The sequence below is a fragment of the Schistocerca nitens genome, chromosome 8 (genome assembly GCF_023898315.1).
Source record: "Schistocerca nitens isolate TAMUIC-IGC-003100 chromosome 8, iqSchNite1.1, whole genome shotgun sequence".
In the NCBI taxonomy this organism is placed as follows: Eukaryota; Metazoa; Arthropoda; class Insecta; order Orthoptera; family Acrididae; genus Schistocerca; species Schistocerca nitens.
The window spans coordinates 533,495,344-533,520,827 of NC_064621.1; the positions used below are offsets into that span (position 1 = coordinate 533,495,344).

At 43.3% G+C, this 25,484-nt stretch overlaps 1 protein-coding gene across 1 annotated transcript in view; it reads right to left on the minus strand.

Annotated features, from left to right (window-relative positions):
• Positions 1-25,460, minus strand: part of LOC126198487 (PIH1 domain-containing protein 1-like) — a 69,416-nt gene extending 43,956 nt beyond the window's left edge. Inside the window, exon 1 of the mRNA XM_049934859.1 lies at positions 25,182-25,460. Coding sequence (XP_049790816.1) covers positions 25,182-25,247 — 66 coding nt within the window. The 5' untranslated portion in view covers positions 25,248-25,460. The remainder of the gene's footprint in view (positions 1-25,181) is intronic.
• Positions 25,461-25,484: the final 24 nt, after the last annotated feature.

Here is a 25,484-nt window from a genome sequence, read left to right on the forward strand (position 1 = left end):
GACCAGGAACTTGAAATCATTTTTGCACCCTGTCGACACATGTAGTGTGGTTAGTATTTCTAACAGTTTTTCTTGTCGAGAACCTTGTGCCAGGGTGTCTATGAAGGATTGACTTAAAGGTGGGTGAACAATTTCTTATGCAGGACTACATATCATGCTACCACAACTGTGTTGCTACATTGTTGACTTGCAGCCCATTCATACTCTTCACAACACTTAGAAAAGAGAACTCTCCAATGGACATACAAGTATGTTTCGTATCACTGGACATCCAGTAGATAGTAGTGCTTTTTTCCTAACAATTTCTTGTCAACTGTGGAGAATGTTACTGACACAATCTGTTTGGATATGGGGCAGTCAAATGAAAACAAGACAGATGGAAGAAAGGAAGTATAATGTTTATTATTTCAAGAGTAATCACCATAACTGTTAACACATTTATTCCACTGTCAGACAGGATGGTCAATGCCTTCATAGAAAAATGTTTGCAGCTGCTTGCCGAATCATGTTTGTATGCAGACGTGCACCTCTTTGTACAAAGCAGATAAATTGTATGGAGGTTTTGTAAGGGCTTCTTTATGAAACTTCTGCAAAGTACTTGAAACAAACTCAGCAACATGTGGGCAGGTCCACAGTGGGATAAATGTATTAATAGTTATGGCTATACTTTTAAAATAATGAACAGTCTACTTATTTTTGTTCCATCTGTCTCTTTTTCATTTGACAGCCCCTTATATTATGAATTCACTGCTTTGATAGAACTACTAAGTTTTGATCTGGCAAAATGGGTTACTAATTTAGAACAGCTAATAATTATAATGGACCCAAAGAGTGAGATGCTAATCTATGGAAACAGGTTCAAGACATGTACAGGGTGGCGCAGATGGATCGGGTGGTTTTAAAATACTTGTCAAACTGTCAATTGTAAAGGTATTGGATTGAAATAAAGTGCAAAACGTGTAGTTACAATGGAAGTTTATTAACAAAAAAATAGTAATGTTAGTTTTTAAAAATTACATCCATCAAATGCCCTCCTTCTCGAGCGACGCATTCTTGGAGTCGGTCCTTAACGTTCCGCATTGCCCGCTCAAGCACATCACCAGGAATTGATGTGATTTCGGTGTGAATTGCTGCCTTCAACTCCTGAATGGTCCGGGGTTTGTTCATGTAGACCCTTGCTTTTAAATAGCCCCATAAGAAAAAGTCACATACCGTGAGGTCCGGTGAGCGAGGGGGCCAATGGACATCTCCATTACGGGAAATCAAACGGCCAGGGAACAGAGCGCGTACAGCTTGCATTGATATCCTAGCGGTATGTGCAGTTGCCCCGTCTTGTTGGAACCACATATTGCCCATGTCGTAATTGTTCTCTTCAAGTTGTGGGAGAAGAAAATCTTCAATCATGTTCACATAACGCTGCGAATTAACAGTAACCGCCTGCTCCCTTTCATTTTCAAAAAAGTAAGGACCAATTATCCCTACCTTAGAAACCCCACACCAAACCGTCACTTTGTCACTATGGAGAGGCCGTTGGTGTAGATCTCTTGGGTTAGTGTCGGCCCAGTAACGGCAATTTTGCTTGTTTACGTATCCGTTAATGTGAAAGTGAGCCTCGTCAGACATCATGATAATCAGGTTTACATCTTCCAATAACTCCAACATCTGTTGGCTAAACTGAAGCCTTTGAAGATGGTCTGTTGGGAGAATCTTCTGTACCAACAGGATTTTATAGGGGTGGAATTTCAGTTCTTCGTTAAGAATCCTTTGAAGGCTCCGACGTGACATTCCAAGAGCTTGAGCACGACGTCTCGTTGATCGACGTGGGCTCGCAGTGACATCGCGTCTCACACGCTCCACGTTCTCAGGCGTTGTTATTGTTGGCGGTCTAGGCGTCCATTTTGGAGCACATGAACCAGTAATGCAGAAATTATGCACCCAACTCAATATCGTATCTCGCTTAGGAACACTACCGCGAGGTGGGATGTTGAAACGCCGGCGAAAGGCATGCGTCACAGCAACAATTGACTCGTTATTGCGTATGAACTCTTCCACTGCGAAAACACGATGCTCAACGGACCACGTAGCCATCGCGACTGACTGCCAGCCTGCAACTGAAACTTCCCGTCCCCCCCCACCACAGGACGAAGTCGCCGAACACCTGGCTCCCCCCCTCCAGACGTACAGTCCACTTCAAAACCACCCGATCCATCTGCGCCACCCTGTACTAGAACACAGAAACAGACAGATTTTAGTTGAATGCAGCAGCCATAAAAAATAGTTACATGCAGGCCCAACTAATATGAGAAAGGAAATTGTTATTCCAGAATACATTTTTCAGATGTACTGAGTAGCTACAATCAGATATATCACCATCAAGGTTATGGCATATAAATTTCATGATGGTTACCAAGTCGACTGTACATCTTTTGCAATGTTTCCAGGAAAGCACATTGCTATCCTGGATGTACACTTGAAAGACGATGGACTATTCTAAGTGCAAGGAAAGCTTCATGTAACATATCATTGTTTGCTTAATCTGTAGCAAAACCAGACTTACACCTGTCAAGATGGCAGCTCTGCCATGTTTCAAGTTATTAGCACCATTAATACTGCTACTTAAGCACACCAATACAGTATGACACTATCAAATTAATTCTGTGGACATACACTCCTGGAAATTGAAATAAGAACACCGTGAATTCATTGTCCCAGGAAGGGGAAACTTTATTGACACATTCCTGGGGTCAGATACATCACATGATCACACTGACAGAACCACAGGCACATAGACACAGGCAACAGAGCATGCACAATGTCGGCACTAGTACAGTGTATATCCACCTTTTGCAGCAATGCAGGCTGCTATTCTCCCATGGAGACGATCGTAGAGATGCTGGATGTAGTCCTGTGGAACGGCTTGCCATGCCATTTCCACCTGGCGCCTCAGTTGGACCAGCGTTCGTGCTGGACGTGCAGACCGCATGAGACGACGCTTCATCCAGTCCCAAACATGCTCAATGGGGGACAGATCCGGAGATCTTGCTGGCCAGGGTAGTTGACTTACACCTTCTAGAGCACGTTGGGTGGCATGGGATACATGCGGACGTGCATTGTCCTGTTGGAGCAGCCAGTTCCCTTGCCGGTCTAGGAATGGTAGAACGATGGGTTCGATGACGGTTTGGATGTACCGTGCACTATTCAGTGTCCCCTCAACGATCACCAGTGGTGTACGGCCAGTGTAGGAGATCGCTCCCCACACCATGATGCCGGGTGTTGGCCCTGTGTGCCTCGGTCGTATGCAGTCCTGATTGTGGCGCTCACCTGCACGGCGCCAAACACGCATACGACCATCATTGGCACCAAGGCAGAAGCGACTCTCATCGCTGAAGACGACACGTCTCCATTCGTCCCTCCATTCACGCCTGTCGCGACACCACTGGAGGCGGGCTGCACGATGTTGGGGCGTGAGCGGAAGACGGCCTAACGGTGTGCGGGACCGTAGCCCAGCTTCATGGAGACGGTTGCGAATGGTCCTCGCCGATACCCCAGGAGCAACAGTGTCCCTAATTTGCTGGGAAGTGGCGGTGCGGTCCCCTACGGCACTGCGTAGGATCCTACGGTCTTGGCGTGCATCCGTGCGTCGCTGCGGTCCGGTCCCAGGTCGACGGGCACGTGCACCTTCCGCCGACCACTGGCGACAACATCGATGTACTGTGGAGACCTCACGCCCCACGTGTTGAGCAATTCGGCGGTACGTCCACCCGGCCTCCCGCATGCCCACTATACGCCCTCTCTCAAAGTCCGTCAACTGCACATACGGTTCACGTCCACGCTGTCGCGGCATGCTACCAGTGTTAAAGACTGCGATGGAGCTCCGTATGCCACGGCAAACTGGCTGACACTGACGGCGGCGGTGCACAAATGCTGCGCAGCTAGCGCCATTCGACGGCCAACACCGCGGTTCCTGGTGTGTCCGCTGTGCCGTGCGTGTGATCATTGCTTGTACAGCCCTCTCGCAGTGTCCGGAGCAAGTATGGTGGGTCTGACACACCGGTGTCAATGTGTTCTTTTTTCCATTTCCAGGAGTGTATGTTACACTAGTTTTGGGTTGGATACACAATTATCTGAATCAATGGAAGACATTTATATGCATCTGGTGTCTGGAAATCCATATGTACACGTCAATGAAGACATTAACTGGGACAGTAAGTCCAGTGGATCATCTTAAAATGAGGAAGCCATGATAACTAAATACTCTTTACCACTGGTAGAAGAATCTCAATGGCTTTCACGCTCTGAATCATGATGGCCATCCAACACATTATCTACAACACAGCAAAGAAAAGAAGAACATGCAGCATAGAATGAGCATTGTTGCACCTTTCAGCATTATAGAGTGCTCCAAACTTATATCAAATTGGACGGTGATTTGTACGGCTAACTGGATAATATGATTCATTCACCAAATTTCCAAGCAAAGATGTTTCATGCTGCTAATGAGAAACTGTCTGAATTACGGAATATGTTACCTACCTCACAGACTCATTATTAGCTTGCCGGGGACAGCATTAAGAGGAAATTCAACACCCGCCATGCAGATTGGTAGGGAGGATGGTGGGCACTTTCAAATGCTAGAACTGACAAATAACTGAAAGGTAAGTACAAGTACATGGATAGGCTGGTATGTAGGTCAGAGAGCTGACAAGGGCTCCCTCAGAGCTCATTTGTGGCAAGAGAAACCCCACCGGCATCTGACACCCCGCACCAACTCTATTACGAGTGAAGACAGTTAAAGAGTAAAGAATGCATTCTAGCAGGAAGATTAATAACAAAGTAAGAATGCTAAAAATGTAATGGACATCAGTGGGAGCAAAAATAATAAAATGAGGTGAGAGAAATAATCAGGTCAGAAGGTGAGTGAGGCAGCTGAGGATCCTAAAGGGTTCTGCAAGTGATGGCTACATCTCCCAAATCCAGCCTGCATCTCCCAAATTCATCCCATCCCTGATCTGTTACAGTGAAAGTGTTTAACGGAGAAGCAGCACCTGCTATTCATAGGAAAGCTACCCCTAAGATGGATAATAAAGTATGGCAAAAAAAAGGGGCTAAGTGCATCTAAAATCAACTAAAACTGAGAAAAAAAGGGATGACCAATGCAGCTGCCAAAGGAGGTAGGGTTGATGGTCCCCAGACTCAGCATGTGAGACAAGATTCCCAAGACTAACCACCTTACCCACACCTTGAATGTGGTTTAAAACATTATATCTGAGAATAAAAACTGCTTACACAAAGAAAATGTAGAACTGGTTGAACTGTATGGGTATCGTAAACCAATATTAGAGACAAATATCCAGAAGACTATACTTATCATGGAGAGCCAGATGGACAGGGCATTCCACCATGATGTGAGCTACTCCCTACAAGCACAACACGGGGGTGAGTCATTACATTAAATGAAACTATAGGTTAATATGGTATGACTGATCTGGTGACACAGGGCAGTGGATTCCTTCTGAGGGTACTGGAAGGAGGACCATTATGCACCCGCAGCCTCCTTGAAAGTTCAGAGTTTCTCAGAGGGGGCAGTACCCCACCATGTGTTGTTTCATCTCCAAGTGAGGAGAAGTCTTATTTGCACCTGCAAATCCACATCTGGAATTGTCAGAGCGAATGTTGGGTAAGTAATCACTTCTCTAGCCAGACGATCGACCAGTTTATTTCCTGGGATAATCACATGACTTGAGGGCCAGAGAAAGACAATTGAGCAGGCAGTACAATTGATGTAAGAAAGAGTCATAAATAGCAGATATCAGAAGGTGACAAGGGTAACACTGATCAATAGCCTGGAGACTGTTCATGGAATCACTACAAATTAAAATTTTGTCAATGGAGGTAAGTTTAACAAATCATGGAGTTCTGATAATGACTATCAGCCAACCCTGCAAAAACACTATGTTTCTGGCAACAAATGTTATACCTGACAAGTGGGAAATTTCAGACTATATCCCACCCTATCTATGGTTTTACAGCTGTCAGTATAAACCACAGTAGCACCTTAATATTCCTGACAAACTGATACCGAGAGGTCACGGGGGCAATACACTTTAGCTCCTTGGAATAGATTGGTCCCAATTTGTGATCTGGGTACTAATCAAGGTGGAGTGTTCAAAAAAACATGGGCAGCACTTTCAAAGGTTATCAAGCAGAGATCCCCGCAGAGGAGGTGCATTCCAATTGCTAATCCCATCCAATGGTTGATGTCGGGGGGGGGCGTTCAATGCGACTTGTATGCAGAAAGAATTTGATAAGTTGGGTGATTATGAAATTATCGAAACTGAGGAGGGAATATATCCACTTTAGCAAGGAGACTGTCTATGGCAGTAGCCTGGAAGGCGTCAGCAGCCAGTTTTACCCCACAATGATTGGCTGTGTCCAACAGTTTCAAAGCTGAAGTGCCACTGAGCCATAAATATGGCAGCCATAGTAAAACTGGGACAAGACCAGGGCCTAGCCTAATTGGGTCAAGGCTCTGTCCCAATAAATATGGAGGAAAGTGATGATGACAATGACAACGGGACAACGGTGATTGGTTTAAAGGGATTAAACATCTAGGTTACCAATCCCTTGTTGCACTGATAATTCATAAAATAATGTGGGAAGAGAAAAGGGGAATTGACAGCTCCAGGGTCTGTGACATTATGGTTGTCATTGAAAATTTGCATGCAGTTGCTTACTTATGGCAGATGGCTGGCCAGTAGAAGATAATCCAATAAGGATCATCATAGCCAGCAGTACAATAATGGGTGAGAAAATTAAGACTATAAGTACTAGAGAATCAACTAGTTTGAACTATCAGAGAAATAAAATAAATACATAAAAAACTTGAAAATGCATGACAGTGCTGAGGTAGAAAGTAATTGTAGGTGGTTTGGGTCACCCATCGCACCAAGAGGTACTCACACGACATCCATGACCGAGACCCAATATTGAGCTACAGTACATTTTATTATAAAATCCACTTTCCCTCATGAAATTTATGACTTTCATAGTTGCTATCTCATCCTCCCCAAGTATCTGAGATAGGGAGGTAGCCATATGAAAGTTTGACTCAGATCAGCCTACAGGGCACACACTTTGAGAATATGGGCTACACCTTGGTGGTCCCCTTGATTGTTCTCAGCTTCTTTAGGTTCAACATAGCCTGTCATTCCATATCCCAGGTTTTCAAAATTTGTTGGTGCAGTTGCAATCATAGGTCTGTGCCCAGTACTCTGAATTCAAGTTTGTCTCTTGTGGTTGCTTCTTTAGCTAATTTATCGGTGAGTTCATTTCCCAAACTACCTACAAGGCTGTGTCCAAATGAATGATACAATGGTTCCGGAGATGTGAAGGTCTACTAATATGTCTTTCATATTAGCAGACAAAAAGTTTCTGCAGTAGCATGCAGATATGCCTCGTAAGCAGCTCTGTGAGTCGCTACAAAACCATGAAATCTTTTATGGAAAGAGTTCTAAGCTACTCCATTGAATGCATGCTGAATTTAGGTACAACTGAACAAAACAGGCCCCTGAGAATGGTGGTATCAGCATTTTTCTTATGGCCATAGAAGAGGTCCATCTGAATCATAGGACCGCGTACACACCATGTGGGATGCCAAACAGGGATGATTAAGTATCTGAAGATGGTGACCACAAAGTTCACCAAGAGTTGCTGCCATCTGACCCTCAATGGCAGGGTACCAGATTCCACCCGGAGCTTGTCTACATGGCTCATACAGAAGACTCTAGTTGCCATACGCACACAACTGTGGTGGACAGGGTGCAACAAGCTCAGTACTGATGGTGCAGCCAACCTGTAGGCAACATTGGCATAGTATAGATGGAATAAAATCAAATCTGAGAAGAACTGCAGAAGAACTGTGTTGTCTCCACCAATAGAGGAGCTGTTGAGATATCTGCAGGTATTAAGTTTTGTAATCCAGTCTGTCATGAACTGGAATACATGTGGTAACTATTTTACCTTATTGTTAAATAAAAGGCCTAAGAATTTGAAAGTTTCAGTGACTTCAAGTAACTTGTTACCTAGGCAAAGTTCTAAATGTGGCTGCACAGTCCGGAGTCTACGAAAGTGCTTGGTGTGAGCTTTTGTGGGAGAAACAGTTTTGTACTTCCTGTATGGTGCACTGCGGGTGCCGCTCTGTGGTACACAACAACGTACAGCTGTATTATTGACAAAGGTCGTCCACATACAGTGACAGTGAGACCGTGGGTCCCACTGCAGACACAATACCACTGAAATTGACACCGAAGAGTGCAGAAACGATCCCTGATGGATCCCAAGTTTTCTATAGATATTGGTGGCTGTGGGTTGAAAATATCCAAACCCAAAAATTTGGAGCTGTTGTTCCATGCTTTCATACTGTGTGATGACTGCAAGAAAGATGCAGCCACTGCCTTCTCGAGCACCGTGTGCCAACACTCCAGTGGCATCAGCTTGGCATACGTCAAAGTGCTCACAGTGGGGGCACCACAAGAGAGCAGCAGTCATACCACGGAGTCAATGGAGCCAATCAGGATGCAACCTCACATGATTAAGTTGCGTCGTCACAGCCCAGATGGGGAGATTCGTCTGGTGGGCATCCTGGAGTACAGAGGAGGTCTCCTCTCAGTCGCGATGTGGTTACTGTGATAGTGTTTACAGGAGAAGGTTGGCTATGGACATGGACATGAATGATTGTGCTGAGTTATGTTTCACCTTGTTTTCAGAATAAATCTTCGAAGTTGTAATTAATGCCAACTTTCAATTTGGTAGTTTGTACCTGGGACACAACAAATTTCCCAGGTTTCAAGTCAGTCCTCTGGGGACGAGTTAAGGGATTTGGAATGTGTGTTTTTTTTTTTTTTTTGAGATAGTGTTTCTGTGCCTGTTAATTAAGTTGGTGTTTTTTTTCTCTTCTTGTGTGGTATTTAGATATTCCGTTATTAGTACAGCGTGCTGCCCTCAGATCCTATATTGTGGTTCTTCTGCTGTCACTTTTGTGTTTTGTCCTGCTCTTAGTCTTCTTGCTAGTATATTTAGTGACTGTCAACGCATAATACTTGTTAAAATATCAAAACAAGAAGAACCTTTTCTTGACGTTCCAGTTACTGAAGTTTGTAATTTACAGGCTCAGCAAACCAACGCGTTCACTGAGGCATTAAAACAGTCTGTTGCCCTGAATAATCAGCAGCAGCAACAGTGAACTTTTGGTTCCAGTCATACCTCCATTCCATCAGTTTGACCCAGAGAAAGAGGAATGAGACATATATAAACACCAGCTGGTGGCACATCTCAGCATCTATAATGCATCACAAGAGGTGCAGAAAATTTTTTTCTTATCCGTTGTAGGCACCTATACCCATAACCTTTGCCTGAAACTCAGTCCTGACTACCGTCCAGAGCAGTTGTCGATGGACTGTATCCTCTCATTGCCAGACAGTTATTTTGAATAACAAGTGTCAGTAGCAGCTGCATGGTTCAATTTTTTTCATCAATGTAAGCATTCCTCGGTGGGTCATGGAACTAAAAGGGTTGTTATGACTGTCGATTTAATTGTGACTGCGGTAAAAATTTCAATGATCAAATGTTGTGTGATGCAATAGTGCAGAACTTGTCAGCCTCTAGAATATCTGCAGCTATCTTACAGCATTGAAATCCTTCCCTTCAGGATGCACTAAACATTACTGACAGTCATAAAGTTAGTTTCAATACGGAATGGTCCCGAAATTGCTATGGGGGTAAATGAGAAGCTACTTGAAGGACATTGTCCACGAGAGAAAAACTAAACATTTCAAATGCATCCATACCAAAAACGTTAAGTGGTTCTAAAGATTATGACACTATAAAACAAACCATGTGTGTTTGACTTTTGTAGTGCACAGACAAACTACAACTATGTAAGACTGGGATCGTCGCACCATTGTATGCAGGCAAAACTTTGGTACAGGGAGATAACTACGTGGAACCGAGGAGCAGATATATATGCTCGTTCAACAAGGAGGCAGCAGATCCCATATCCAAATGCAATTGTACCGGTAACCTTTTGATGAATAAATCGATAAATAATTTGTTTGCAGTCTTACTAGACGGCAGAGAAACTGACGTCAGCTTTATTATAAAAGTCCCTGTGACGTACACATTGACATTGTACACCTGAAATGATGTGTAAAAGGCTGTTATGTTGCTGTCTACACTCAGAGCTTACCGCATTAACTGCAAAACTGATAGCCCAATCTGAACCATTGTTACATGACATTGACACAAATTCACATTTCAAAGCATCGCCTGGAGAATCACTGTCGGAGTCGACACAACCACAACAAAGTGGGTTGGAGGCAGCAGATTGGTGTCCAGCAGGACCTGCCACATCATCTGTGGTGAAAGATATCAGTTTCAATACTACTCTCGATGTAGCTACTGACTGATGTGTGGTGGCTTGTGACACAACAGCGATATGCTGGGCAACCAAATGTAACTGTATGAACTGAATGAAAGACAGCAAGCAAATTGGAAGACCACTTGTGAAATGCTGCTCGCCAGATACAAAAGACAGTCGTTTGCCTATTGAATAGTGACAGGTGATGAAAAATGGACATATTTTGAGAATCCTAAGCGTAGTAAATCATGGCAAACTATCGATATCCACTGCAAGACCAAATCACTTTGGAAAGAAGACAATGCTCTGTGTTTGGCAGGATCAGAAGAGTGTTATCTATTATGTGCTGCTGAAACCTGATGAGGCCATTAACACTGATTGCCACTAACAGTAAATTATGAATTTAAATCGAGCATTATGTGAAAAATGACCAGAACAAGGAAAAAGGCAACACAAAGTCATATTGCTCCATGATAACACCCCATCACACACAGCAAAATGAGTCAGGGAAATGATCCAGGCATTCAGTTGTGAAATACTAGGTCATGCAGCTTATTCTCCAGACTTGGTTCCATCCGATTATCATCTACTTGCATCGGTTGGACATGCTCTTGCTGAACAACACTTCAATTCATATGAAAATGTACGAAAATGGCTCACTGACTGGTTCGCTTCAAAAGAAGAACTGTTTTTTTTTTTTTTGTGTGTGTGTGTGTGTGTGGCATGTGGCATTCATAGCCTGGAGGAGAGGTAGGAGAAATGTACAAAGAGCAATGGAGATTATTTTGAATAAAATATTGTTTATCAGTTTCAAACAACAGACATGTAATTATTGCAACCAAATTCTGGTTCCATACTTCTACACCTGGTAAGAATGTCTCGCCAGTGAAAGAACAAATGTGACTGAGGGTTCGAGTGGCGGCTACCAGTTCTGCAGTGAATATACAGTATCCACTCAGTGGAATAGTAGTTTACTGCATCTTTTGTGTGTGTGCGTGTGTTTAAAAACCAGTTCATCTGTTGACTGTAACACCACCAGTGTATACAAATTCCAAACCTGGAAATGCGACAAGGATGGCCAGCAATAGGCAGTGAAAAACCTTAGAGTCAACAGGGTCTTTCAGCCCAAAGGATATGTCCAAACGGATCTGAGGATGGGAACACACCATGTGGGCATGCTTGACTGCTTCCTGACAAGAGGTGACAGTGGAAGAAGTCAGAGTTCAGGGCAGAGACTTTGTATGCCAACTGCAATTGTGGCTCCTGTCCTGAATTGCTGTTGTGGGAGGTGGATCTCTCTACTACGAAAAAGGACACGGTAGTTTGGATGCTCAGGGGAGTAGCAAATGAGTATCGCATACTTGAGCAGCAGTTGTTAATACCTGATCTGTAGTGGAGTAAGGACCCCAGCCTCCACGAGTAGGCTGTTCACAAGCCAGGTCCAAAAGGCACCTGTCACCAGTCAGACTCCACAATGGTGTATTGGGTCCAGCATCCACAATGCTGAAGGCAATGCCGAGCCATATGCCAGACTTTCATACTCAAGACGGGACAGTATGAGAGCTGCATTCTGTTGCAGAAGTGTAGAACAGTCTGCACTACAGCTGGTGTTACTGAGGCAGCAAAGGTGTGACCAGCTCGTTCACTTAAGTTGGGGAAGATGGGGAAGCAATGTCATTTGGGCGTCAAAGACGACCCCAGAGAGCGAAAGATCAACACATGGAGCAATTGGTCATCGAGGTATAATTCTGGTTGTGGATGGACAGTATGATGGCAACAGACGTGCACAATGTATGTCGTGGCAGCTGAAAAATGGAAGCCATGGGCAAGAGCCCATGACTGCACCTTTTATATGACACCCTGCAGTTGGTTTTCAACACTCACAGTGGAGGAGCAATAGAACATGTAAAAATCGTCAGCATACAAAGAGCAACAGCTGATGCTAGACTATTGATAGCCACTAGAAAACATGGCACACTCAATATAAAGCCCTGTATGATCCCACCTCTTGTATATGAGAGGGTGGCAGGGAGGAAGGTTACTGTGAGAAGCAACAACTTGAACTGGAAAATATGATGTGACAAGAAGTTTCAGACAAAAATCTAGAATGGGCCCTAGAGCCTACTCGTGTACGGTGACGAGGATGTGAAGACACCTTATGAGGTCATAGGACTTCTGCAAGTCAAAAAAGAAGTGATAAGTGTTGACGTCAGGCAAAACCTGAACAGACAGAAGACTCCAGGCACACAAAAGTGTCAGCAGTAAAACAATGTTGGTGAAAACCACCCTGGAACAGCAGGAGGTGTGACGTCATAAGCGAGTGACTGCGTGTGAGATCGCTCTCTAAGTTTTCATATATTTGTAGGTTCCAGATACATATTTTAACGGTTTTTGTGATAATATTTACTATATAAGTGACGTATTAGTGGTTTCTTCATTCAGCTCTGCCTTTCTTCTGTTGTGACGTGATATTTGTGTTTCGTATCGAGCAACTTAACCTCTTGCCTGTGTTTACATTCCGCGCTGACCAGTTGCAGCTGTAGCGGCGCATCGAAAGCTAAGTACTAATTAATTGTTTGTGCATAGTGATTTATTTAGGAACTTTAGTAGTCTTCAACCGGTGTTCGTGGTGTTTTCTGGTGAAATAATTTCAGAAGAACCTTTTGGGAACTGTTTACAGCTCGTTACTGTGTGATTAGACGTTTGATTCTCTTTCTGTATTAGTCTTTTGTTATATTCACATTTGTTGTTTATTAATACTGTTAATAATAGTAGTTACTTCCCTTGTAGAGTAAGTTTGTGATTATTGTAGTCAGGTTTTTAGCATCTTCTTATTGTAGTAGCGGAACTTAGAAAAAGTAAAATTTTACCATGAGTGAGAAGTGTGGGCTTTGCCGTAGGTTCGTGAGTAGTGGATTGCGGTGTGACACTTGTTCGAAGTATTTTCACTGGGGGGAATGCAGTGGGGAAGCCAGTGGGCATTCTGGTGAGATCCTCTCCTGGAACTGCAGGTTATGTAGCAAGAGTAAACTGATAGAGGAGCAGGAGCGTAAGATCTGTGCCCTTCAGGTGCAGTTGAAAAACGCACAGGAGGAGCTAGATAGGATGAGGAGGGAGAAGGGGGTTGGGGAATGGGAGCTGGCTGTTGGCAAGAGATCTGCTAGGAGAAGAAGATTTTCAGATAGTTTTACTATTGGTGTTTACAATAGATATGACCAACTGTCAGAGTCTAGTGGAGAGGAATCTCTAGTAGCTGTAGATGTAGGAAGTATGCAGCAGACCTCAGTAGTTACTGTGCCTAGAACAGTTGCAAAGTCGAAGAGGAAGAAGAAGGTTCTGCTGTTAGGTAGTTCACATGGCAGAGGTGTAGGCCAGCAGTTGCAGGAAGTGCTGGGAAGTGAGTACCAGGTCACCAGCATTGTGAAGCCTAATGCAGGGTTGGCTCAGGTGACTGTTAACATAGGGGGGTTATGTAGGGATTTTACTAAAGAGGATCAGGTAGTGATTGTGGGTGGGGCTGGTAATAGTATTGGTAGGGATGGGGAGTATAACATAGATGGTGACCTGGAAAAGATAGCCACTCAGACTGGCAACACGAATGTGCATTTCGTGGAACTGTTTCAGCGTCACGATCGGCCTCATCTTAATACAGCCGTCAGGCGTAATAACATGAGACTTGGGGGTGCGCTGATGACAGAAAGCATGGGTCACATTTCAGTGGTGTCGGTGGAGTCTATCAGCAGGACGGGTTTCACTAGACACGGCCTGCACCTCAACAGGTATGGGAAGGGGAGGTTGGCAAAGCTTATAGGTGACAGCATAGGTGGGGTTGGTGGGATCACTCATGGGAAAATTCCTGCAGTAGTGTGTGTTAGAGCTGCACCTTTTTTAGATTGAAGTCAGCTGATAGGTATTCCTGCTTAAGGGAAGTCTCTCTAACAAGGGAATCACTTTTGACAAAGCTTAGGTATCCGAGTAATGAGGGAATTAGTATATTTCATCAAAATATACAAGGTATTAGGGATAAAGTTAGTGAACTGCTTATAGATGTTGACTCTGAAATTATTGGTATATCTGAACACTTCTTAAATAAGGAGATAATTCAGAGGCTTCCTTTACCAGGATACAGGTTGGCTGGCTGCTTTTCGAGGAGCTCTTTGCGGTGTGGGGGAGTAGCCATGTATGTGAAAAACGGCATCGCATTTGAGTCAATTGATGTTTCAAAGTACTGCACTGAAAAGGTGTTTGAATGTTGTGCAGGTGTGGTTAAATTTAACGGAGTTAAACTTGTAACTGTTGTTATTTATAGATCCCCAGACTCCGATTTCACAGCATTTTTGCTAAAGCTAGAGGAGGTTCTTGGTTCACTTTATAGGAAATACAAAAAGTTAGTTATATGTGGTGACTTCAATATTAATTGTATAAGTGATTGTGCAAGGAAGAGGATGCTGGTAGACCTCTTTAATTCATATAATCTTATGCAAACCGTATTCTTTCCAACGAGAGTGCAAGGGAACAGTAGAACAACCATAGACAACATTTTTGTTCATTCCTCATTACTAGAAGGGCATTCTGTTAGAAAAAAGGTGAATGGCCTTTCAGATCATGATGCGCAAATTTTAACTTTAAAAGATTTTTATGCTGCAACTCGTGTTAAATATAGTCATCAGCTGTTCAGGAAAGCTGATCCGGTTGCTGTAGAGACCTTTGTAAACCTTATAAAGGAACAAGAGTGGCAAGATGTTTATAGCGCTGAGACAGTAAACGATAAATATAATGCTTTTCTAAAGACCTTTCTCATGCTCTTTGAAAGTTGCTTTCTGTTACAACGTTTAAAACAGGGTACTAGCACAAACAGGTAGCCTGGGTGGCTGACTAGAGGGATAAGAATATCTTGTAGAACAAAGTGGCAATTATATCAAAACGTTAGAAACAGTCAAAATCTAAATGCAGCAGCCCATTACAAACAGTATTGTAAGGTGCTCAAAAATGTTATTAGGAAGGCAAAAAGTATGTGGTATGCAGATAGAATAGCTAAGTCTCAGGATAAAATTAAAACCATATGGTCAGTCGTAAAGGAAGTTGCTGGTCTGCAGAGACAGGTCGAGGATATAGAATCAGTGCGTAGTGGGAATGTCCGTGTTACTGATAAGTCGCATATATGTACAGTATTTAATAATCACTTTCTGAATATAGCAGGTGAACTAAATAGAAACCTAATTCCAACAGGGAATCATATAGCGCTCTTAGACAAAAGTGTTCCGAGACTGTTACCTGAAATGCTCCTCCATGATACTGACAAGAGGGAGATTGAGTTAATAATTAAATCACTAAAGACCAAGAACTCTCATGGATATGACGGGGTATCTAGCAGAATACTGAAGTATTGTTCTATGTATGTTAGCCCAGTACTTAGCCATATCTGTAACTTTTCGTTTAGGAGTGGTCGGTTTCCTGATTGATTAAAATACTCGGTAGTGAAGCCACTTTATAAAAAGGGAGACATTGATAATGTTGACAATTTTAGACCTATTTCTATGCCATCGGTGTTTGCTAAAGTTATCGAGAAGGTTGTATATACAAGGTTACTGGAGCATTTAAATTCACATAATTTGCTGTCAAATGTTCAGTTTGGTTTTAGAAATGGTTTAACAACTGAAAATGCTATATTCTCTTTTCTCTGTGAGGTTTTGGACGGATTAAATAAAAGGTTGCGAACGCTAGGTGTTTTCTTTGATTTAACGAAGGCTTTTGACTGTGTTGACCACAAAATATTACTGCAGAAGTTGGACCATTATGGAGTAAGGGGAGTAGCTTACAATTGGTTCGCCTCTTACTTTAAGAACAGAAAGCAGAGGGTAATTCTCCGCAACATTGAGAGTGGTAGTGATGTTCAGTCCCAATGGGGCACTGTTAAGTGGGGCGTTCCCCAAGGGTCGGTGCTGGGGCCACTGCTGTTTCTTATTTATATAAATGATATGCCTTCTAGTATTACAGGTGATTCAAAAATATTTCTGTTTACTGATGACACCAGCTTGATAGTGAAGGATCTTGTGTGTAATATTGAAACAGTAACAAATAATTTAGTTCATGAAATAAGTTCGTGGCTTGTGGAAAATAATTTGATGCTAAATCACAGTAAGACTCAGTTTTTACAGTTTCTAACTCACAATTCAACAAGAACTGACATTTTAATCAGACAGAATGGGCATGTTATAAGCGAGACGGAACAGTTCAAGTTCCTAGGCGTACGGATAGATAGTAAGCTGTTGTGGAAAGCCCATGTTCAGGATCTTGTTCAGAAACTAAATGCTGCTTTATTTACCATTAGAACAGTATCTGAAATAAGTGACACTTCAACACGAAAAGTAGTCTACTTCGCATATTTTCATACGCTTATGTCGTATGGTATTATTTTTTGGGGTAATTCTTCTGATTCAAAAAGGGTATTTTTGGCTCAAAAACGGGCTGTTCGAGCTATATGTGGTGTAAGTTCGAGAACCTCTTGTCGACCCCTATTCAAAAATCTGGGAATTCTGACATTGCCCTCACAGTATATATTTTCTTTAATGTCGTTTGTTGTTAGCAATATTAGCCTATTCCCAAGAGTTAGCAGCTTTCACTCAGTTAATACTAGGCAGAAATCAAATCTGCATGTAGAATGCAGTTCCTTGACTCTTGTGCAGAAAGGAGTGCAGTATTCTGCTGCATCCATTTTCAATAAGCTACCACAAGAACTCAAAAATCTTAGCAGTAGCCCAAACTCTTTTAAGTCTAAACTGAAGAGTTTCCTCATGGCTCACTCCTTCTATTCTGTCGAGGAGCTCCTGGAAGAGCTAAAAAATTAAGCAAATTCCAGTGTTACATTGTTGATTGTCTTCATTTAAACTTATGACATGTCACCTGAATATGTTTTTTTTTTCTATATTTCATTTTATCTGTTTCTAATATCGTGTTATAATTTCATGTATTGACTCGTTCCATGACCATGGAGATTTCTCCTTAATTTGGTCCCACGGAACAATAAATAAATAAATAAATAAATAAATAAATAAATAAATAAATAAAAGTCCCCGAGATTCAAGGTACCAACATGACTACCAATTCACCACATGTTCAAGCAATTTGCAAAAAACACTGGTGAGACTAAATGGGTGATAGCATGACCCATCTTCAGGTGGTGTTTATGGAGTTTCATAACTGAGACAGCCTCACTTTTTCACCACTGACGTGGGAATTCAATCTTGCTCCAGATATGATTAAAAATGGCAAGGGTGTGACATTGGCAATCCACCAATAGGTGTCTGAACATTTGGCTGTGGATGCAGTCTGTCCCTGGAGCCATATCAGGGCAGAGAACTAGGGTACTGAGGAATTCCCACTAACTGAACAGAGCATTATGGGGAAGTGGCAACATATATTGATAGGTAAGTGAATTCGCTCCACCCGCTGTTTGTCATGAAATATTGGCTGATAATTCTCAGATGCAAAGGGTTCAACCATAGCGCAGAGCAAAATGTTTGGTGACAGAATCTGGGTCAGTGTAGGTGACACCATTCAGGGAAACACCAGGTGCACCTGGTGTCCATAGAGGAACTAAATCTTTGTTCATGCCTGCAAAGGGGGGGTATGCAGTCCAATGGCAGTAACGTACTGTTCCCAGGTTATTTGTTTCTGTCGTTTTATTTTGTGGTGGACTCGGGCACTGAGCCATTTAAAGGCAATGAGGTCCTCTATAAATGGATGTCACTTATGGAACTGGAGAGACTGTCTGTGCATCTCTAATGGCCTAGGCGATTTCTGAATTCCACCAAGATATTTTTTCCCATGGGGGGTCCAAAGGAAGAGGGTTTCGCTAAGTCTGCTGCCAATATAATGGCTGGAGTCGTGCTCTGGAGAGTTTCATATATTTTCTATATGGTGGGGTGGTATGGGTGATGGTAAAGGCAATGGCATACCAATCAGCATTATTGACAGCCCAACTGGGAGGACACCCAGGCAAGTGATGCTGATGGAGGGCAGGACGATTGGAATATGATCACAGTTGCATAGTTCATCATAGACTCTCCAATGTATGGAGAGGAGAAGACCAGGGATGCAAATGGAAAGATCAATGGTCGAATTAAGGTCCATACAGCACACTGAAGTGTGTGGCAACACTGATGTACGAGAGGCAAAGACTGAGCTATGCAAGCAAAGTTTTGATAACTTACTGCAGCTCCAAAGGGAGGGCACTGAAGTCGCCCAAAATGAGGATGGGAGGAAGGAGCTGAGAAATCAGTGGAAACAACTTGGTCTCAGAGATATTCTCACAAATATAGCCACAACCTCCAAAGTTGTATTGACTGGCTTGTGTTCACTGTAGACAGAGTCCAGAATGTACGCGCAAACTTTGCCTAATGCTCCATCATAGTCAGCTTGATTCTTAACCACCCTGTGATGCATAGCATCCTCTACAGTCGACAGCTCTTAATGGTCCATTCTTTGGTATTTTCAATCAGTTCTGATCCTGCAAATGCACCCCATCCACTGCAGTGAGCATTCCCTACTAGTGTTGTGCACTGCATGCATTTGCAGCCTCATGACTGAAAACGCTAGAAGTGACAATTAAAAGTTGTCCATTGCTGTGAAAATCATGCACCACAGGGTTAAAATAGTCCCGACAACCATTTAAGGGTAGAGGTTTGCAATACTGGAGCCAAGTTTCCTGGCGGGTATTGCAGAAAGCTGGGAAAATGTATAAGTGACATCGTCATAGCTCAACCAGCTGGTGGAAAAAAACTGCTACAGTTCCACTGGAGGATCGAGTTACTTCCTGCTACCACCAGCTGCGAGGATACGGCATCAATACATGTTGGTTCTGAAGAAGTTTATGTGGGAGGATGCGGTGCCACAGGGGCCACCAGAACTTCCACCTTGGGTACAGAGTTGGAACATGAAGGATCTGGTGGCATGAGTGCCATCGGAGCCTCCTTCATTCTCGAAGTGTTCTTTTTGTCCCTCTTCTCCATTCATGATTTTCATCTGTCAGCCCTAGTTTTAAGGACAGTGTAGGAACGCAAAAGCCTATGCCCGGCAACCCATAACTCTTTCAGACACCGGCTTGTATCCAGTTGCAGATATGCTGAATCTTGGAAGGGGAGAATCCCAAGAGATCCTTCTTGGTGAAAGACAATGGAGATGGGTGTTGCTTCTGTGGCTGAGGGTTGGGGATTGACATCCCCAGTGGATGGGGAGTCAATGCTCCTGAAGTAGGCATGGCGCAAACAGTAGGAGGAGGGCCTCAACCACTGTAGGAGCGAGTGTAGTTGAGTGGCCCTGGGGCCCCAGAGTGAAAGGCATGAACAGTGAAGGTACTGTCACTAGAGAGGATGACACTGTCTTAACCAAAGCAAATGTTATCATACATACATACACACTGACACTCATACTACTTCTTGGACTCCTGATACACAAGTTGGTCAAGGGTCTTGGATTTTCTTCTCTCTTTGGAACACAGGGAATGGTGCTTCCTGCAGTGGACAAAGACGGTGGAAGAGCACAAGGAGCACCTGTGTGCAACTGAAGTTCACAATAAATACAGGTGGGGCTGGCAACACAGCAAGACGACATGCCCGAATCTCAAGCATTTGAAGTACTGCATGGAAGGGGGAACATACGGTTTCGTATCGCATCAATAGACCATTATTTGACTTTTGTTGGCAATGAGTCACCTTTGAAGGGCAAGATGAGGGCCCAAGTTTCAACCCTATTGCTTTTTGGTCCCTACTGGACACAATGGACAAAATGCACACTCCATTGCTTCAAACTGGCATCAGTATGCAAAAGGTGGTCACGAGGGAAGATGATATCCTGTAATACAACAGGACTATTATGGGAGGTGATAGTTTCAGGAATGCGACACAGCTTGGCAAGCAAATCCTGCAATTGGGCATGGGGTGCAGTTTTAGCCAGAACTGAACCTCTTTTCATTTTTGAAATCAATGCTACTTCCCCAAGCCTGTCAAGGCGTTCAACAAAGAACAATGGTTTTGTAGACAAAAAGGAATCCCTGTCAGTCCTAGTATTTTGGGGAGTATTTCTTCCCTTGTCTAAGCCCTATGTTTCTCTCACAGCACAGTCAGGGAAGGAAACATAGTGGGGTCATACATCTCTGGACTGAAGTAATCCTTTCCTTCAGACGAGACTGCTGGAGCTGTACAGTCACTAGAGGAACAAAGTTAGAGCCACTTCCTTTGTGAGTAATCCACCTTGGTGCCACTCACTCTGAATGAAGGTTCCCCCACGGGCACCACCCACCCACAGCAATGGCTACCTGGCTAGTGAACCACTGCCTCAAATTCCCAGCCCACATAGTCACTGGCATACACATGGAGTGTCCTGTTTAGGTACCAGTAATGCAGTCCCTGATTTTTCAGGGGCTACCACCATGCAGGTACTTGATGAGCACCCCCCCCCCCCCCCCAAATTACAGAATGGATTCTGTGTTGGGTTTTGGGTATATTACCTTAGCCAAAAAGGAAGGGGTGCAAAGCCAGAGAGGCACAAAAAGTGGAATGTACACCACATAGGATGACTTTCCCTGCAGGGTCCGCACTTCTGTAGAATTTGAAGAGGAGTGGTAGGTCCAATCTAACAATGGTGACCATGTAGTGAATGGAGCACAGTTGAATAAAGTGCCAGGAAAAAAAGGTCCAGTATCATAAACGAAATCGAAGCATAGTCGGCACTAAGAAGATCATCCAATGGAAAGGCAAAGGGGGGGAAAAATAGCAGAAGGATGGACTTGCACGGAAAGTGAAGTATTACTTCAACCACCCAGGCCCCTTGTTGGCCAAGCATGTATTCACAAAACAAATGTGAGCACTGGGGGGAGGGAATCATTAGGCCGCAATGAAAGATGACACTGTGAATCCTGTTGAATTTGTTTTTGAGGAGAGATGATATCTAGTATATCCCAAGTTTATCACAGGCCTGAAGTTCCTGGGATTGGTTAGCATCCAAAGTTCTGATCAACAAAGACCCACTTCTCATTTTCTCTATCGTTGTAACTTCTCTGGACCTATCCAAAATATTTTCAACACAAAACAGTGACTTCATTGTTGCAAAAGATTCTCCATTGCTTCTGGAGCATACCAAGAACTGAACAAACTGTCTACCTCCATTTTTCCTTGCCCATCTCTCATCTCATCGCTCAATCAAAGATGGAAATGCCATGGAGTTGTAAGCCTCTGCATTAAAATCTTACTTTCTATCTGCTGAGACAGCTGTGTCAGCACAGCCATCAGTATGGATGAGTTTGATTTGTTTGATTGTGGATCATCCATCCCGATGCCACTCACTCTGATCGGAGGCTCTCCCCGTCACAGCAAAATCTACCTGGCATAGTAACTGTTGCCAGACGTCCCAAAATGGACAGGCACCTACTCCTCAGCAAACATGGGTAGGTTACAGCTGTGGCATCAGCGGTGTGATTCCTACATTGACAGGGGACTACAACTGTGTGAGAACATGGTGAGTCCCACCTTCCTCTCCCCACTCCCGCAACATATTAGCTACTCTGCTGGATTAATATAAATCCACTCTAACAGTAAGAGCAGAAGTTCATAGTGCATGTTGGACAGATTATGCACCATGTAAGGTGTCCTTCTCCATATGGCCTACACTTTGGTGAAATTTAGAAAAGTGGAAGTCAAACCATACATGCGGACCATAAGTAACTAAGCCAAAAAGACTGAGGGGAAGGTTGTAAAATGAGCTAAAACTGATGGGTGACCTAATAATAGCAGAGTTGTCAATATAAAGACTTCCTTTAGAAACTTCTTGTAACAGGCAAGAAATACCCATGGCTCTATTCTAGCTGGAGGAAAACAGTGCAACTGCACCTCATGAGGTGTGAAAAAGGAGGAAGAGAGCATTAACCTTTTGCATGCAGCTAGTATAGCTGACGAACATGGGACAGCCATGAAGCTTTTTATCAAAGAGAAGTACCAAAAATCAGGACTGTGCAATGAAACCCAAAAACTGGGTATCCAAAAATGAGTTCTGTGTTAGGATGGATTGTGGCATGCCAACAGAAATGCACAACTCATGTTTTTGCAGGAGAGAATTGGAAGCCAAGGTGAGGGGTCACCCAAAGGCCCTTTGGATGGCACCTTGGAGCTGATATCCAGTCAAGACTACAGATTGGGAGCTACACCAAATACAAGTTACCAACCTACACCATGGGGGTGATGACAGTTTCAATGGAGGTCACTGTCTCATGGCTGTGATGAAGATTGTAACTCTCAGCAAAGAACCCTGCAGGGCACCATTCTCTTGGACCCATGGGGAGTCTAGTCGTGTATCAACTCTAACTCGAAATAACCATTTGGAAGGGAGGTGGGGGGACTGATGAATAAGAATCAGTAAGGAGCTTCAAAAGCCCCAGTCATGGAGGTAAGTAAAATGTGATGTCAAGACTGCAACAAGGATTGACGTTTAGAAAAAATGCCTGTTTCCAACTTAACCAGATGGTTGGTTGTGGACCATCCCTTTCAGAAACCACTTTGATAGGGGGACAAATGTTTCCAATTTAACCAGATGGTCAGCTGTGGATTGTCCCTTCTAGAAACCAAGCTGATAGGGGGTCAAATGGTAGCATTATTTAAGAAACCAGCATAACTGTTGAGCTACCATCAAAGGGAGACTGGGGAGGGGGGTGACGGAGGGAGGGGGGAATTGGATTAAGGTGGGCATGTAAAGGTAAATAAGTGGCCTGCCTGGAGGAAAATAAATAATACAAATTGTTGGGGTCATTCGCACTTGCACTGCTACTGCTTGAAACATGGTATAAAAGGGAATTCACTCACTCACAACATTTGTGCAAACCAGTGTACAGGCCCTTCCAGATACTCTTGGGGCCAGTATGGTACCTAAAGAGTGCATGGAGAATCGACTTGGAGAATGGTCATTGGTAAAGTGTGTTTTGTTGAGAGCTACACAAACTGCAGAACAAGAGGGAATTAGTTGTTTTAGTTCTCACAGGTGACAGTAATACCCATTCCAGTTTGATTGGATCCTCATGTTGAGGGAGTCTTGGTCAGAATTGAAGGGGTCAGGAGGACGGTCAAGCCCCATGATCACTGGTGTGGGTGCAACATCCAAATGTAAGTTCAGAGTCCAACAGAGTGCGGGATCTGGTGCCTCTGGAATCCCTGGAGTAACCTTCTCACAGATTTCGTCTTTTCTCTTTCACAGCTTTTGGCTGTCAAGAATCTTGTGACTGTTTATCTGCTGTATATGTAGGAACAAAAGAAGAATGGCCAGCCATGGAACCCACAATTTGTGGCTCCTTCAGCTACTGGCTGGGGTAAGGTAATTGGTTGGTGGTTTTTCAGACAGAGGGTTCCCGGGGTTAAGAAGTTTATTTGTGTGACCAGAGCTCACAATCAACAGAGTAATGACCGGCCACAATAGTAGCCAAAGTTGATGTCAGTGAGACTGGATATGCCGATTATAAAGTCAGTGGTGTCAATTATACGACATGTTGTATGTTTGGTGCTATTTGAGCTCGATAACACAGTGAATACATTTGTAAGAAAGTTCATAATTCATTAATTTTCTGACACCCAAACAGAGAATGCACTAACAAATGCCGATGTTTTCCGACACCCAAACAGAGAATGCACTAACAAATGCCGATGTTTCCAGAGTCTTTTACTCACTACCTATCCTTTGACAAAATATGGTGATATCTGAGATGACAAAAAGTTTGAAGAGAGATCATGCAATGAACATTGCTTTGTGATCCCCATTTATGCTGTTTTGACTTTCTGCACAAAGTGCTGCCAGGACAACGAGTTTCAGAACTGTAGTTCTTTTAGGCTGGGAACAAGGGTTCCAGACTTAAGGCACTTTTTCTTTTTTGGCTCTCGCGGTACAAAGAAAAAAACCATTAAGAATATGGATCTAGTATTTACACCAAGTTACAATTGGAGCTGAAACTTGGCAGAGGTTCATGGGCACATTTTGTATAAATTTCAACAAAATTGGTGGTGGTGGAACTGGGACCCCTAGGTCATTTGACCTGAAAAGATACATGGAAAAGTTGAGGCTACAGTCCAAATTGCTCCCAACACTCTCAGTATTCATTGTGTGGTCTCACTTGAAAGATATTTTTCCAGAGAGCATAATCACGGGTGACATTGCTAGCCCTGCACTTGAATTACAATTGCTAAGTTACAACTGCTAGTTATGTGGTATTCATTACTGAAGGGCTTTTGTATTAGTTTGGACTCTTATTAAACTCCCATGACTTATCCCTTGCAATAGAATCTTCCCAGTCATTATCAACCCTCTGATAACTACTAGCCTGAACTTGCAGCTTTTTATCTGTCTTGTTTGTGTTCCTGGACTGCTTTTGGTCGTCTGCAGTCTCTTGCCTACAGTCTCTAAAGCAGTGAAGCTGTTAGAAACATACAAACTAAAGGTAGAAGCGTTGTAGCATCGTTAAAACCTCTTGCCTGATTTGATTATCTACCCTTTTCTTAACCTTAGCTGTCAACTACAGTTCTCACCTAGCCTAATTTTGCAGAACATTGGGAAGTGTCTCCTGTTTACTATTATCATAATTCTGATTATGACACTGGCATATTGACCTAGACTTTTACAACCAACTGCTCCTTCTGCATACTTAAGGAGCGGTAAACACTACCATAGTAACGCCAAAGGTATCTCTATAAAAGGTTGTTGTTTCACAGCACTGCAATAGTAAACATGTTCTTACCTCTACCAACAGTCGTTTTTCTAAAAGAGAACTGTCGACATCCAGGAACACAGATTTCTTCGACATTTTGGACAATCAGACGCTATGCACTCAGTTTTCTGAATAAATGTCACAAATCATAACGCTGCGTTTCATATACATGCAAACCTTCATTGCATACACGCCGGGCAGCTATTCTATAAATCAAAGATGACTCTTACGACCAGCTCCACCGGCTATCATACGACATTGTATTTTGTAGATTTAGCTTGCAAGTGTTTCCCGTAAGAAGAAAACCCTCATAGAGTTATATAAATGAAAATT